The sequence below is a fragment of the Pelodiscus sinensis genome, chromosome 3 (assembly GCF_052426305.1).
Source record: "Pelodiscus sinensis isolate ZL-2025 chromosome 3, ASM5242630v1, whole genome shotgun sequence".
Lineage (NCBI taxonomy): Eukaryota > Metazoa > Chordata > Testudines > Trionychidae > Pelodiscus > Pelodiscus sinensis.
The window spans coordinates 62,844,617-62,862,332 of NC_143054.1; the positions used below are offsets into that span (position 1 = coordinate 62,844,617).

The following is a 17,716-nucleotide window of genomic DNA, read 5'->3' on the forward strand; positions in this document are numbered from 1 at the left end:
CTTGAGAGCCACTTCTAGCCTATTCCCCAGACAGATCAGGTTTAAAGCAATACCAAATGCAGGTAAATGTATTTTGTGTGTGGATAGGAAAGGTTAAAATTGAAGTAGGAACTTAAAGGCACATCTACGTTAGAGAGCATACTGTGGCGCAGCTGTGCCAAGGAGCTACGTCACTGTAAGACTGTATGTGTCACTGCTCTCTGCTGGCACAAGAGAACCCTTGTGTTGACATAAGAAAACCACCTCCACAAGCAGAGGTTGCTATGTTGAGGAAAGAGCTTATCCCACTAAAATAATGCTATCTACACCAGCACTTCTGACAGTGTAACTTATGTCACAAGTTTTACCAACAAAAGCAGTAGGGCAGACATGGCTTAAATTAATGCTGCACTGAAGAGACAGGATAAGTTACTAACTCTGAGGTAAAGAAATAAACAAGTTTCTTTCTAAATGAAATAAAATACTATACAAACTATAAAATAAAATACTATACATTACTCTCTAACAGTAATGACTAATTACTAAGTATCTATCTATAACTATTTACATAAGAAGAGGCCTCAAGAACACAGCAAGCTCTAAATTGTAACCAGAGAAGGAAAAGCCAAAGTTGCGCTCTGTCCTACTCTTTATGCCTTTGACTGATGGCACGGGGACACTCAAGGTCCAGGAGTGGCTGCCAGCAGACAATGCAGGACACTAGTTGCATGTACACCATCAATAAAATGTATACAGAGAAACAGAAAAGCATTTGAAGGAAAACACACAACAGATTTCTTTATGTGATGATTATTCTTATTATTATTACCACCAGTGTACATTCAACCCTCTACATTTGTATCAAGAGAAATATACTATAGGATAATATTCATTACAAAAACATATTACAATTTCAATGGTCAAGAGTCAGACAGTGACCATATAAAAAAGCAGTTTCCTGAATTCTGAATGAAAAATCTCTTATTTCCTACTTTATTACCATTCATTTAAAAAAGCTTAAGGTGGCAATTTGCTGGGGAAGATTTGTAAAAGAGGATACAAGGGTTTTACTGAAATTTTAAAAAGTTATAGAGGCACATGTGCATGCATGCATGACTGCCCTACCCTCCTCCTTTGCCTGCAAGAACAGTGATTTATTTTAGGTTTTGAAATATTAAAACAGACTCATTGGCTGCATTGTGGGTTTTGTAGTTTGAATTGAGTCTTTCCCTAACATGCCCATATTCTTTTACTCAGATTATTTTAGATGAAGGATACTATATCAATGGACTCTTCATTCAGTTTTTGATGCATTACAATTTTAGGGCCATATAAAATATAAAATATGCATGGTTTTCTGGGCTCTTTTTCCTTTTCCCTCCCATCCTATTCATCAACTAATATTTGATGCTACAGTGATTTCGGTATTAGTCACACAATATCCAAATCACTCTCCTAGCAAAAACAGACATTATTATTTCACTGTAGGCCCCAGAACATTCATCCTTGATACAAGGGAAAAAAATATTAAAACAAAATCTTTACACATGGTAATAAGAATTCACAAGGGTACTGATAAAGTAAGCTGCTGCCTGAAATACTATCAGTGTTGGGGTGTGACCCATGAGAACACTCTCTCATAAAATAACTAGTATTTGTAATTTAAAGATAAGATAGTTCCATAAGGACAAAAATGTTTAATTTATCATGGGACTTTTCCAATATCTTGATATTTCTGCCAAGATCTCTCAACAGCAATTAGCATTTATTACATTTTTACTATTAATAAACAAACACCAAGAAAAGTAATATTATTACATACTTGTCGCTCAAGATCTTGAATTCTTTTTGCATCTGCTGCTCTGTCCTTGATGCGTTTCTTCTGTTGCACAGACTGATTCCCAGCTTCGGTTCTGAGATTATCAACCTATTCATCATATTCAGTGGTACAATACAAAACATTTATGCAATGGATTCACTTCATTAGCACTGCTGAAAATATTTATAATTATTTCAAATTAACTATAATGAAAGAGTTCCATATTTGAACAGGACTAGTACAGAAGATGATCCTAGTTATCAGTCTGGTTTGTCTGATAGAAGTCTATGGATTAAATTTTTATGCTGGGCTACGGCCTCTGTGTCAGATAGGGGTAAGGAAACACTAATTCAGCTGCAGAGATCTCGCAGAGAATTCCCTTATGAAGGGAACTCCCTGCGAGCAAATCTTTGCCAGATCTGTGCCCTGAGCCTCTGTCTCCCCCATTCTCTTGATATGGGGTGAGATTGAGAGGTGGTGGTACGGTTAAGCTATCATGTTTCACACTTCCAAATTTTATCCTTAACTCATCTTAAGAGTTCACAGCTTTGAATTTAGTGATGCAATTTGGAGATGCCCAAGAGCAGCTTTAAATTATGTCTAAGCTGGGCTGACCCTGAGGTTCAGAGAGCCAGAACTAGTTCCTTGATGAACCACTTTCTCCCCATCATCAAGGGCTCCAGCACAAGGGACAATCTGGCTATCAAGATTCCAAGTCAAATATCTGGAACTGATATGAATACTGCAATGTATTGCTAGAGAGAGAAAGAGAACCGTTAAATGAATGCACATTCCTATTATCAGATGGATGTTATTTTAAAAACATACGTAATAATAAGTAGGGCTGCTGATTAAGTTCAGTTAACTCACACGATTAACTAAAAAAATGAATTGTGATTCATCGCCATTTTAATCACACTGATAAACAGAATACCAATCGAAATGTATTTAATATTCTAGATATTCTTCTATATTTTCAAATACAACACAGAATACAAAATGTACAGTGCCCACTTTATATCATTTTTATTGCAAATATTTGACCTGTAAAAAAAGATAAAAGAAATAGTATTTTTCATTTTACCGCAAGTATTGTAGCGCAAGCTCATTACCATGAAAGCGTAACTTAAAAATGCATAGTTACATAACTGCACTCAAAAACAAAATTATGCCCACTTAGTCTTACTTTTTGCTCAGCCAGCAAAGAAACGAGTTTGTTTACATTTGTGGGAATTAAGGCCGTCTGTTTCTCATTTCCAATGTTACCTGAAAGTGAGAACAGGCCTTCGCAGGATACTTTTCTAATAGGCACTGCAAGGTATTTATAAGCCAGATATGTTAAATATTTGTATACCCTTTGTGCTTCAGTCACCATTCCAGAGGACATATTTCCATGCTGATGATGCTCATTAAAAAAATAATGTGCTAATTAAATTTGAGATTCAGCTCCTTGGGAGGAGAACAGTATGTCTCCTGCTCTGTGTATTACCCACATTCTGCCACATATTTCATGTTATAGCAGTCTTGGCTGATAACCCAGCACGTGTTCCTTTTAAGAACACTCTCACTGCAGATCTGACAAAAAACAAAGATGATACCCATATGAGATTTCTGAAGATAGCTAGCTGCAACGACTGAGCCAAAGTTTAAGAGTCTGAAATGCCTTCCAAAATCCTAGTGGGATGAGACATGGAGCATGTTTTCAGAAGTTTTAAAAGAGCAACACTCTGATGTGGAAACTACAGAAGCTGAACACTAGGGAAAAAAAATTAAACCTTCTGCCAATGGCATCTGACTCAGATGATAAAAATTAACATGTGTTGGCCTTCACTGCTTTGGATCGTTATTGAGCAGAACCCATTATGAGCATGGATGCATATCCTCTGGAATCGTGATTGAAGCATGAAGCGAAATAAAAATTTTTAGCACATTTGTCATGTAAGCACTTTCCGATGTTGGCTATAACAATGCCACACAATTGTCTGTCCTCACTTTCAGGTGACATTATGAACAAGAAGTGGGAAGCATTATTTCATAGAAATGTAAACAAAATTGTTCGTCTGAGTAGACAAGAAGTAGGAGTGAGTGAACTTGTAGGCTCTAAAGTTTTACATTGTTTTATTTTTGAATGCAGTTTTTGTAATAGTTCTACGTTTGTTAATTCAACTTTCATGATAAAGAGACTGCACTACAGTACTTGTATCTAGTGAACTGAAACATACAAAATATTTGCAAAAAATACAAAATACATACAAATATTTGTAATAAACATAAATATAAAGCACCATATATTTTGTTTTCTAGGATGTAACTGAAGTCAATATATTTTAAAATGTTGAAAACAAAAAATATTTAAATAAAAGTTATTCTGTTTTTGTTTAACACTGCAATTAATCACAATTAATCTTTTTAATCATGATTATTCTTTAATCACTTGACAGCTCTAATAATACTGCTTCAGTGTAAATTTAACCTTTGATAAACAAAACTGTTCACCCAAATGACACAGCAATCATACTATATACTAAAATTTGAAAAATTGAACTGCCTTGATGAAAATGAAACCACTTCTTCCCCACCGACCATGTGTTGTTAAATCTTAGTTTACATATCATTTATAACTTCCTCCCCTACTTTGGAATGTTCATAATATAATACTTCCTCTGCTTTTTACATGTGTTCATGAGCAGGGAAAATAGTATCACTTGTGTCTGAATTAACACCCTTGACTTAAGTGGGGCAGTTCACACTCACAGCTATTGTTTCAGGCTCTGCATTGGCTTAAAAAGTTTTATTTTCAACCTTACAGGTAGAGATTTATTTTTCTTTCAAGAAAATATAGCTTCATTTGATGCTGGAGAATGATTGAGAAGCCAGTTTACATCTCCTACAGCTATTTCTTTCAGCCTCTGAGGCATGTATAACCCATACTTTGGGGTAAGAGTATGGTATTTTTTTAATGGTAGTGTAACAACATAACTGATATCTGGTAGTCTTAGTCAATAGATTTCCATGTTCTAAAGAACTATCAACTTAGAATTATTTCCAAAAATGTCAATGAAGTGATTAATGCAAATAAAAATAGATTTAAGTTCTCCTACATTTACATCCTCCATTTCACACATTATGAATGTGCATTCATGATATCAAACCTTCAGTATTTAAGTAAAAGATTTTGATGTATATCAGTACTGCATCTTGAATATGATAAGAACATAAGAACGGCCGTACTGGGTCAGACCAAAGGTCCATCTAGCCCAGTAGCCTGTCTGCTGAAAGTGGCCAGCACCTGCTGCCCCAGAGAGGGTGGGCCGAAGGAAATGATCAAGCGATTTGTCTCCTGCCATCCTTCTCCAGCCTCTGACAAACAGAGGCCAGGGACACCATTTCTATTGCCTGGCTAATAGCCTTTTATGGACCTAACCTCGATGAAATTATCTAGCTTCTCTTTAAACTCTGTTATAGTCCTAGCCTTCACAGTCTCCTCTGGCAAGGAGTTCCACAGGTTGACTATGCACTGTGTGAAGAACTTTCTTTTATTAGTTTTAAACCTGCTACCCATTAACTTCATTTGGTGTCCTCTAGTTCTTCTATTATGGGAACTAATAAATAACTTTTCTTTATTCGCCCTCTCCACACCACTCATGATTTTATATACCTCTATCCTGTCCCCCCTCAGTCTCCTCTCTTCTAAACTGAAAAGTCCCAGTCGTTTTAACCTCTCTTCATATGGGACCCGTTCCAAACCCCTAAATATTTTAGTTGCCCTTTTCTGAACCCTTTCCTGATAAATGATATGACAGATAACATATCCTGAAGAATTAAGTTGTATTCTGTGGTCACTACTTCTATAAATACTAATACACAAAATAAACCTTAAACTGTTGTGATCACCTGTATTTTCAATTTCTCAATTTCTTCTTTTGCCTCTTTAAGACGAGTTGCATCTCTATCCAAAAGCTCCTGATTTTCTGCAAACCATTGCAGTCTCTTTTTCAAAACACTGATTTCCTGTTTGTATGATTCTTCTATAATCTTTATCTCATAAGATTTTTCACCTACAAGACAAAAAAGCTGATTTAATATACTTAGAAATTTGCAACAAAACTATCAGACAGATACTGCATCATTCTAAGGTAAATTGCAGGCACTCTGCCATTACTAAATTTAAATGTGCGACTCAAATTGTTTTCAAACATAAGAGCTTTAAAAAGCCTTTATATCACATTTATGTAAGCCATTCTGTAACACAAATTTTATATACTTACTGGAAGACTTACCCAGTGTTGCTCAGGTCCTACAGGTGAGGGGACTAAGGGTATGGGGGGGGGGGGAAGAGCTGGAGTCAGGGCAGGAGGCTGAAGATATGGGTAGAGGGTGCAGGAATCAGGCTTAGGGGGAGAGGACAAGCTCAGAGCAGGGGGTGGGCGCATAGGAGTTAGGACAGGGGGCTGGGAAGTATGCGTGCATGCACGCAAGAGAGTGGGTAGGAAGTGCAGGGGAGGAAATGAAGGCGGCTAGTGCCTGGTCCCCAGGGCCAGCCCAGGGCAACTGCACAGCCTGCCTGCTTTTCCCCAAAGGCCAGCCTGGGTGTAGCACAGTCCACATGCCTGTTTGTCCACAGAGGCTGGCTTGAGGGAGGCAGAAGCCATGCTGGCCGGCTGCTCCTCAGGGCTGGACCAAGGATGGCGGGGGCCACACAGGGTGGCCGGCAGCTGCTTCCTAGGGCAGGATGGGAGCTGTGTAGCTGGCCAGTGACTGTTCTCTGGGGCTGGGATGCTTGCTATCCCCCTGTGGAAATTCTGGGGTATAACTGTCCCCTGTGCTTGCTGCCTTCCTGTGGTCATTCGTGAGTAAAACTGTCCCTGCTATCACATCCCTCCCTTTCTGCGTGATGAGAAACAATCACATTCTAAGTACATTCCATTATCCTGGCATAACCACACCCTGGCCTTCTTTAAGTTATGATAAGAGAAGCTGCATACCACATTTGGTGGTCATAGCTCTTACTATTTAGGAGGAGCTCCTGAACAAACTGACTCACAGACGGGATGGAAGGACACACAGACCGATGCACAAATGCTCTCAAATATGTAGTAGATTTAGTGAAACATAAGTAAAGAGCAATTATCCAATTATTAATTGGAATGTCAGCCTCACAAATGAGCACTTCACCTGAAGTAGAAACAATCTGGGATCTTGCCAAATCTCTCTCTTTCTTCATCTGTCCCAAGTCTACTTCAAGAGCTTGTTTGTCTTGTTTAAGCCGTTTTATCTCTTCCAGCAATTTAGTTTCTTCCTTCTTAATTTTCACAGAAAACATGTAAGGAAAATGAACCAAGACAACATATATTTTATATTTTAAAAGTAACAGGTGTTTTTCCCATCATAACAAGATGAAGCACAGCTACTGCACTGGTCCCTTAGCAGCCAATGTGATTGTTTATGTTGAATATTATCCCTTCTACGACAGAGTGCAGGAAGATATGAAGTTAGTCATATAATAGAGGCTAAATCTGAGGTCTTATAACATCAAAGGCTATAATTAGATGAGTTTTAGAATCCAAACAATTCAGATTCAGTTTGTAAGTAGACCATAGTTAAAGAAAATAACTCTTAGTCTAGGCACAATGGCAAAAATTATGAGTCCATTTATGTCCAGAATACAAACCTATTCCCAAACTTCAGTTTAATTCATTTGCATCAGTGAGCACTAACGTTTAACCTTATGCAGCTATGTCTTCCTGAAGACTCTTCAGACAAACAATTTGATTCCGTGTCTCCTGCTTTCCAAAGCCCATGGGAAATGAATGAGAAGGATTCATTCACGAATACTCAAAGAGCTGATAGAGGAGGTATCTGAGCCTTCAGCTACTATTTCTGAAAAATCATGGAAGACAGGAGAGATTACAGAAGACTGGAAAAAGGAAAATCTTGTGCCCATCTGTAAAAAGGGAAATAAGAACCACCCAGGAAACTACAGACTAGTTAGTTTCACTTTTGTGCCAGGGAAGCTAATGGAGCAAGTAATTAAGGAATTTATCTGCAAACACCTTGAAGATAATAAAGAGATAGGTATCAGCCAGCATGGATTTGTAAAGAACAAAACATGTCAAACCAAACTGATAGATTTCTTTGATAGGATGACGAGTCTTGTGGATGAGGGAGAAGCGGTGGATGTGGCATACCTAAACTTTAGTAAGGCATTTGATATGGTCTTGCATGATCTTCTTATCAATAAATTAGGCAAATACTGCTTAGATGGAGCTTAGATGGGTGCATAACTGGCTGGATAAAAGTTCTCAGAGAGTAGTTATTAAGCATTCACAATCCTGCTGGAGGGCATAACAAGTGGGACTCTGCAGGGGTCTGTTTTGGAACCAGTTCTGTTCAATATCTTCATCAACGATTTAGATATTGACATACAGAGTACGCTTATTAAGTTTGCAGATGATACAAAGCTGGACGGGATTGCAAGTGCTTTGGAGGATAGGGTCATCATTTAAAATGATCTGGACAAACTAGAGAAATGGTCTGAGGTAAATAGGATGAAATTTAAGAAGGACAAATGCAAAGTATTTCACACATACAAAATGGGAAGCAACTGTCTAAGAAGGAGTACTGCAGAAAGGGATCTAGGGGTCATAGTGGACCACAGCTAAGCATGAGTCAACAGTGTGACGCTGTTGCAAAAAAAGCAAACATGATTCTGAGATGCATTAACAGGAGTGTTGTGAGCAAGACACAAGAAGTCATTCTTCCACTCTACTCTGCGCTGGTTAGGCCTCAAATGGAGTATTGTGTCAGTTCTGGGACTACATTTCAAGAAAGATGTGGAGAAATTGGAGACGATCCAGGGTACGTCTAAACTACATGCCTCTGTCGGCAGAGGCATGTAGATTTGTTTGTTCAGCAAAGGCAAATGAAGCCGCGATTTAAATGATCGCGGCTTCATTTACATTTACATGGCTGCCGCGCTGAGCCGACAAACAGCTGATCAGCTGTTTGTCAGTTCGCGCGCTAGTCTGGACGTTCCCCCTGTCGACATCAAAGCCCTTTGTCGGCAGCCCCAGTAAACCTCATTCCATGAGGAATAACGGGGCTGCCGACAAAGGGCTTTGATGTCGACAGGAGGTACGTCCAGACTAGCGTGCGAGCCGACAAACAGCTGATCAGCTGTTTGTCGGCTCAGCGAGGCAGCCATGTAAATGTAAATCGCGGCTTCATTTGCCTTTGCTGATCTGTCTAATCTACATGCCTCTGCCGACAGAGGCATGTAGTCTAGATACAGCCCCAGAGAACAGCAATAAGAATGATTAAAGGTTTAGAGAACATGAGCTATGAGGGAAGACTGAAAAAATTGGGCTTGTTTAGTTTGGAAAAGAGAAGACTGAGAGGGGACATGATAGTGGTTTTCAAGTACCTAAAAGGGTGTCACAAGGAGGAGGGAGAAAAATTGTTCTCCTTGGACTCTTGATGATAGGACAAGAAGGAATGGGCTTAAACTGCAGCAAGAGAGGTTTAAGTTGGACATTAGGAAAAACTTCCTAACTGTCAGGGTGGTTAAACACAGGAATAAGTTGTTTAAGGAGGTTGTGAAATCTCCATTTCTGGAGATATTTAAGAGCAGGTTAGATAGACATCTATCAGGGATGATCTAGACAGTACTGGATCCTGCCATGAGGGCAGAGGACTGGACTTGATGACCTCTTGAAGTCCCTTCCAGTTGTAGTGTTCTATGATTTTTCAGAAATACATAGATCTCCTTGGGTACGTCTAGATTACATCCCTCTCTTGACAGAGGGATGTAAATTAGGCACTTCAAAATTGCAAAAGAAGCCAGGATTTGACTTTCCTATGCTTCATTTGCATAATCACTTAATGGCACTCTTTCGAAAAAGTGTTATTTCGAAAGTAAAACCGCTGTCTAGATGCAGTTCTTTTGAAAAGGCAAAGTTTTTTCGAAAGATCCCGTAAACCTATGAAGTTTACATCCCTCTGTCGAAAGAGGAATGTAATCTAGACGTACCCCTTGTGAGATCTATGCACACTTGTTGGCTGGACATGGTGTGGATAAATCTCTAGACCATTTCCATATAGCCATATATCATTCTCATATAACTCTGTATTAAGAGAAACTTTCTAAGTCTTTATATAGATAGATCTTATATAGCTCTTTGCTTCTTAGACCATAGAAACTTTGTATTAAACCCTTTTTATTATAGGCCTTTGGAATAGGAAAATGTCTTTTTCTAGGAGTAGAATAGATCTCTCCCCTTTCATTGATTGTCCTGTTGAAATGAATGGAGAAGCCTTGAGAGGTGAGCACCTCCAGCAGCATTTGCAAGGGTGGAGAGGGGCTGGGAGCCAGATCCAAAGACAACAAGACTTGTAAAGTGAGCTCATTGAAAAGAAGATTGGACATATAGACGGCCTGGGAGTCAAGCAGCAAGTGTCTGCCCTTGGAAGGACCCTCTCTGAAGCAGCATTAAAAAAGGCGAGGTGATGACTAACTGGCTGCATGAGAGGGATAAATATGAAGCATCTTGCAGAGGGACCCTGGGTTTTTGTCTCGTCAACATGGGAGCATCGATCCGGATTGGCAGAAGCCCAGCTCCACCCCTCCCCATCTAACTCACCTGGACAGTGTACAGGGGAACAACTATTAGTAACGACAAAATGGAATATGTGTGTGTGTGTGTGTGTGTGTGTGTGTGTGTGTGAACATACATATGAAAGTATTGATTGATCTATGTATGTTCAATAAATGTGGCGTGTTGTCTTATCCCTCTGAAAAAGATCCCGGGTGCTTCTTTTAAGCACAACAATGGGTCTTTCTACAATTTACTGGCTTTCTTGCAATATGGCAGGTGCTTGAAATGTGGCTTTAAACTTTGACCATCTGACAGAGAGATTTATTTGGTCTATTGCTTTGAGACACTCAATCTTCCTGCCTCAACTTCTGAATATTTAAAATGAGAGATCGGCCATCATTCCAGGATACTGATTCAGTACAAAGATAATGGGGAGTTTGGATAATCAAGAGAGCGGTGCTGGGAGCTCTCTGCAGCTCTGCTGTAAGAGCCTTGCTCACTCCCTCACTGCTGCTGCTTCTGATCTCCCTGCACTGCTGCTTCTGACTTCGTGATTATTGCAGGTGTGAGAGAGACAGTGTCATGTCAGGACACAGCAGAGAACGCCATCTTGACTCCACTCTGTCAGGACCATAGATGTCCTGCAGCTGTTCAGGGAGCCATCTCCAGTTCTGCTGTCATGGTCCCACTCCTATGACAATAGGCCCACAGAGAGCTTCTTGTACTGCTGCAGAAATTATTTAGCAGCATGATGCCCTCCCCTCCCTTTGGCTAGAGGTCTCTGCTCTATTGGTGGACAAAGAAGGGATAAAGCAAAAGACTGAATAATAGGATTCTGGAAAATCTAGAGGGTATTCTTTGTGTGTAAATTAGAGATTTAAATAACCCGCGCTTCATTAGCGTAATCTCAGCTGCGCGCTGTTTCGGAACTCAGCTGATTCAAAAGTGAAACAGCGCTACGGGCCGCGTTAGTTCGAACCAAGGGGGTTGATTAGAACTAATGCGGCCTGGAGTGCACTTTCACTTTCGAATCAGCTGGGATCTGAAACAGAGCGCAGCTGAGATTATGGAAATGAAGCGTGGGATATTTAAATCCCAGCTTCATTTACTATTTTGAATGCCTATATTTGCATCCTTAGTTCAAATTAGGGTGCAAGTGTAGACATACCCTCAGGGAAAACTTTTTTTTACTTTCTTAGACAGCCAAAGATGATATCTCTAATTTACACACAAAGAATTCAAACTAAGGTGCAAGTGTAGACATACCCTTACAGAATACAGAAGCAGTTCAAAATGCTGAACTGGTAGAGGCACCCTTATGAATCTGCCAACCAGCTATGATCTAGAAACCAATTGAAAAAACCTACACTAAATTAGTCCAAGATTAATATGCCTTTTTTGTTGGTATTTCAGCTATATATACACCTGTAAATGTATGCATACCACCTTGCTGGCTGCCAACATTCTCATAGAACATTTCAAGATAAGCACTGATGTATTCACAGCAATGACAGTACCTAAAGGCATGTCTGAAGGAAATGAATTTCCTTCTTTGGAAGCTAGTTTCATCGTTCAATTGATTATTCAGTCATGCTATTTTTTAAGCATTAAAATAAGACTGATTTTTAAGGGAGCGGTCGACAAAGGCTTCCCCTGTTGACTGATCCGACTTGACTTGTGCGCTGTGCCGACGATCAACTGAGCCAGCACAGCACGGCGGCCATTTTTATTTTAATGAAGCCGGGGATATTTAAATCCCCGCTTCATTGACTATGTCAGGTAGCCTATTTTACATGCCTCTGTCGGCAGAGGCACGTAGTCTAGACATACCCAAAGAGATTAATACCTTAAGAAGCATACACTTCTGGAACACCAAATCCACTTACCTGTGCTACTCGAAGTTCTGAAATAAGTTCTGTGAAGCTCTGGTTTCTTGTTGGTTTAGAATCCTGCTCTAAACGTGACGGGAAGTTATTTTTATCCATCTGTTCTCTAATGTAACAATGACAAAAGAGAACACTAAGCAGTTGGTGATTTTATATAACTTTCTGCTACGTTAACATATTCACAGGTTTTCACATGAAAGGATCATATTTGCAAATAATTCTTTTAAATCATTAAAAAAAAGAATAAGCATTGAAATCAACAGGTAAAGCACAAAGACTGAAATTACTCCTGGGATATCAGAAACCAATCCACCCATTTTCAAATACTAGTTTGATGACTGTGATGCTTTGCATAAGACAACAATTTGTATCACTGTTGCTACCACTGTTACACTATTGCAACAAATCCTGTACAAGTATGTCATGTAATCTCAGAGCCTGGGGATATGTCTACATAGCAAAGTTGTTTCGAAATAACAGCCGTTATTTTGAAATAATTTTACTAGCCCCACTATTAGCCAAATCGCTATTTTGAAATTAATTCGAAATAGCGGAGCCATTATTTCGAATTTGGTAAACCTCATTCTACGAGGAATAACGCCAAATTTGAAACAGCTATTTAGAAATAAGTGCTGTGTAGACACTTATATCGAAATAGGGGGCCTCTCCGGAGCTCTTAAAGGGGCTGACTCTGGCCACAGTGCCTGTGCCAGCTGCAAACCTGCCAGCCCAGAGCCAGAAGTCACTGCCTCTGACCCAGTGGCTCCAAAACATGAGCCAGCAAGCCACTGGCAGCCAGCCCTCCACCGCTCCCCAGGAGCAGTCCACCAGCTCCCAGGAGCCTGCCAGGGCCCGGAGAAGGCAGGCGTCTTCCTGGTCCAGAGTGGAGATCATGGACCTTATTAAGGTTTGGGGGGGATGCCCCCAACGTCCATCATCTCTGCACTAGATGGAGGAACGTGGCTGTCTATGGCAGGATAGCTGCCAGCCTGGCCACTAAAGGCCACATGCGAACTCAGGAGCAAGTTTTCATGAAAATCAAGTTGGTCGGGTGAGACCCCCAAACCTGAGCCCTGAGCATCCCCTCCCCCTTCTTCCCCTTGCTTCCCCCCTTCCAGCTCCCTCCTCCCAGGTTTACCCAGCCCCTCTTCCATGTTCTCTTCTCCCCTCTCCCGCCTCCTTTCCCCAGTCTCACCAGAGTTTCATTCCCTCTTCCCCCCCCCAGTTTTGTTAAATAAAGAGAGTTCGTGTTCATGAAAATACATGTATTTTACTCGACATCAGGAAGGGGGGTTAGGGAGGAGTAAGTGGAAAGACGTGAGGGAGGAACGAGGCACAAGCCCCCAGTGGGGCAGACCAGGAAGGCTCTTAGTGCTCCTCAGGGTGGAAGCTCTCCTGCAGGGCCTCCTGGATACTGACAGCCCCCTGATGGGCCTCCCAAATGGCAGCCTGTAGAAAGTACAGCCAGGCTCGTAGCAACGTGTCCACAAGAAGCATCAGAGTGCCCAGGGGAGGCTCCGGCTCCATGTTGCAGAGTGCTGTGATATCCCGAGTGAGGGCAACCAGAGCACGCAGAGACAAAATGCTTTGCTGTCCCTCATTCAAGTAGGCAAGCTAGCAGGAAAAGGCTGTTGGGGGGTGGGGGGAGGAGCGGCCCCTTTAAACAGAGGCCTCAGATAGCCTCACACAGCAGCCACACAAAGTAACTCCTGACCTGATGCCGTCGGACCTGGTTTCGGCCGGTCTTAAATGCGATTCAGTGTCCACTCAGTGTGGACGTGCTATTTCAAAATAGCAAAATGCTATTTTAAAATGCATTTTGTGTGTAGACACGTTATTTCGAAATAACGCTGTACTGTAGACATACCCTGGGTCTATAGACTTGGGCTCATACTAAATAAAAACATGCAGCTCTTCCCACCTGGGTTGGAGCTCAGGTTCTGAAGTCTACCCCTTTGAGACCCTCCTCCCTGGTTTCAGAGCCTGAGCTCCATCAGAAGCAGAAATATCTATATAGCTATCTGTAGCACTGCAACATGAACTCAAGTCTGTGGACCACAGTTTCGAGACTGAGTGATATATGGTTTGATTGTTTGTTTGTTTTTTGCCACTATAGACAGACCCATAAACTCCAAATAAGTCAGCTTTGCGTAGGAAAACTCCATGTAATCTGGGGACAGAATCTACTCCCCATGTACTCTTGTGCAAAGATTTGTAAATAAGCATTTTCATGATTGCTGACCCTCTATGCTGCTATGATACAGATCCCAGTTTTACAGAGAGAGAGATTACACTGCTCAGTCACTCATCCCTCAGCATGGTGATTCCTCTGTACTGGGGCCTTCTGTGACCTGAGCTGCTGGGTAAATGACATCTTATGAGATGGAACACATTTTAACGAGGCAAATAAAATTAGAATACCAAAAGGCATGCCCTGGCCCATGCTTTCATTTAATTCTGTTGCCCATTCTGTGTATGAACCAACTTTGAATCTTGAGATTTAGAATACAACTGTCTAAGCTACAAGTCCTATTTATTTCAGTAGGTCTTCAAGGGAAAAGGGAAGACTAAGAACCAAATCTGGACACTTCTTCCATCCCTCCCAATTTCAAAGGAATAGGATCTCACCAGTCGCCTATCATCATCTATGATAAAACAAATTGAACAACAGACTATCCAACAGACTTGATAATTCTGTTTTTATGGTTCTATTTACTGAAGGATTATAGACATGGTGAGTTAGTACATGACAGATTTGTGTAGACTAACTGGCCTGTGCAGAAGCTGGTGTGCACTACAATTTCTCTAGTGCATGTTTATGTAGTCCCGTTTCAGACAGTATTATGGTAAAGCACAGTAGGGAACTTTAAGTGCACACCAGCAAGGTCCACATGGGTCAGCTAGTGCACAAAATACTAGTGCAGATAATATTATACCCACTAATGTAGACTAACACATAAGCCCTCTAATTAACTCTGACTTTACATATCAAGTTAGAAATTTAAACACACTCACCTTAAGGATACTAATTCAGATGTCAAATGTTGATTTTCCTTAAACATCCTTTCTTCGTTTTTCTTGTTTTGTAACTGTAATGCTTTCATTTGCTTGTATAACCTTTCATTTTCCTACGACAAAAAAGACAAAAACTTATCCCACATTTGTTTACTATAATTTGATCTGCATCAACAACATTTTGATTGTAATTTACATGAGTACTTTATTCCCACCACATTCTTAATACTAAGATTTCATAAAGCAAATACTCTATTACTTTACTCTTAGTCTCTATTCTAAGTATAAAGGACGGTAATTTATACAAATTATTATTAATAATAATAATAATAGGTTTCATAATTGTAATCACTAAATACACATATCCAACATAAATATTTGCCTAAGACCTTGATATTTATAACAATTTGTTTTTTGATCACATCTGAATATCAAATACAGATTCTAACCTAAATTTAAAATACATTTAAGTTAGATAGTACTGAGCATTCTTATAAGATTAATAAGAAGCAAATTCAAATAAAACCTTCTGATAAGTAGCATCTGACTCAGATAATGAAAATGAATGTGTGTCGGTCTGCTCTGCTTTGGATTGTTATCAAGCAGATCCCATCATCAGCATGGACATATGTAATAGTGGTTGAAGTATGAAGGGAATATGAATCTTTAGCACATCCAGAATAGAGATGTTAAGGACTAGTCACTTCCCCACCCTTCCGCCACATTGCTGCCTTTCTGCCTCTATCAGGCAGCGGGGGAGGAGGAAGGGAGGCATTTCAAAGGGGCCGCACTGCATAGAGCCCAGGATCATCTGGGGACTCCATGAGGTGCTGCCGCTTTGAAACACTGCAAGGGGCAGCGCCAATCTATAGACTAATCAAATAGTCAATGCAAAAATGCAGACTATTTGATTAGTCATTACACGATACTTAACATCCTTCAGAATGAAAATATCTTGCAATGCCAGCTACAACAGTGCCATGTGAATACCTCTTCTCACTTTCAGGTGACACTGTGAACAAGAAGCAGGCAGCATTATCTCCTGCAAAACTAAACACACTAGTTTGAATGATTGTCCGAACAAAAAGTAGGACTGAGTACATTTGTAGGCTCTAAAGTTTTACATTGCTTTTTTCTGGTATATAAATCTATATTTGCATGTTCAACTTTATAGTACTTGTATGAGGTGAACTGAAAAATACTATTTCTTTTGGTTTTATAGTGCAAATATTTGTAAAAAGTATAAAGTGAGCACTGTACAATTTATATTCTGTGTCATAATTGAAATCAGTATATTTGAAAATGTAGAAAATATCCAAAATATTTTTTAAAATGGGATTTTATTAACAGCATAATTAATTATGCTATTCATTATGATTAATTTTAACCATTGAGTCATAATCCCTGATCATACTTTTTTATTAGTGCAGTCAAAAAAAAAATGTTGAATGTCTGAGAAGATGATGAAGAGATGATGCAGATGCATGCTAGCAGAGCCAACCTTATCTGAATGAAAAGTTTTTCTTGGAAAAAAACTATCTATCCACGTTTTGGGGAAAGATTTTCTGAAACTTTATTGGCCAAACTGTATTTTATCCATTAAAGTTTTCAGTTCACAGGTCATATTCTTTTAATGCAGGAGAACATTATTTAACTTGGGAAGAACTTACTCCAATAAGAAAGGTATAAGCTTTTTTGAAATGTGTGTAATTTATTCATGCCCTTCGGACCTAAACCTCTACTGCTTTTTAGAAAAAGTTATCTTCCATTCTCAGAAGAGTCAGTTAGATCATTCATAGCCTTTCCATTTACAAAAGGGCAAGGAAGACAGCTTTTGAAACTTTGAAGGAGTAAAGGAAACTCCAGAAAGTTTTATTTGGTAACAATTCAAGTAAGTGTTTTTAAGTTAAACACATGTGTATGTGGAAGAGTGCAGGAGCACTTCACTTCAACTGTGGATACAATGACCATGGCAGGTGGGAGCATAACTTCTTTAGGTACTTCAGAAAATCCCACCCTAATGTTACAAAAAACAAAAAATAAGTTTATCTGATCTTTGTTTTTATAGCTAACCAGAGTCTATACTATCACATTAAAATATTACTTTACCTGTTGATAACCCTGAAGAAGGTTCTCTTGTTCTTGAATTTCCTTTTGGATTTGCTTTAACTTTTCTTCACTGACAGCATCTGTTGTCTCAAGGTGAAGCCATTTCTTTTCTTTGCTCAGCTCTTCCATACTATTTACCTTTCAAAATATACAAAGCACACAAAATGTCAATAAAACTGTTAGTGCAAAGCTTTCTCCAGAGAACTCTGTATTTTATATAAAAAGGACAATGGCATCTATTGTCCTTTTTATATAAAATACATGAAAAAAGAGAGTATTCTGAGCTTTCAAAAATATTTGGGTCTACATGGAAG

At 39.6% G+C, this 17,716-nt stretch overlaps 1 protein-coding gene across 12 annotated transcripts in view; it reads right to left on the reverse strand.

Moving 5' to 3' along the window:
* Positions 1–17,716, reverse strand: part of CEP162 (centrosomal protein 162) — an 80,285-nt gene that overhangs the window by 24,739 nt on the left and 37,830 nt on the right. For all 12 annotated transcript variants that reach the window (XM_075923830.2, XM_089777179.1, XM_089777178.1 and 9 more), the window contains 6 exons: positions 17,403–17,540; positions 15,294–15,406; positions 12,279–12,384; positions 6,974–7,100; positions 5,693–5,856; positions 1,802–1,906 (listed from right to left, as the gene is read on the reverse strand). In XM_075923830.2, the coding sequence (XP_075779945.2) occupies positions 1,802–1,906; positions 5,693–5,856; positions 6,974–7,100; positions 12,279–12,384; positions 15,294–15,406; positions 17,403–17,540 (753 nt within the window). The remainder of the gene's footprint in view (positions 1–1,801; positions 1,907–5,692; positions 5,857–6,973; positions 7,101–12,278; positions 12,385–15,293; positions 15,407–17,402; positions 17,541–17,716) is intronic.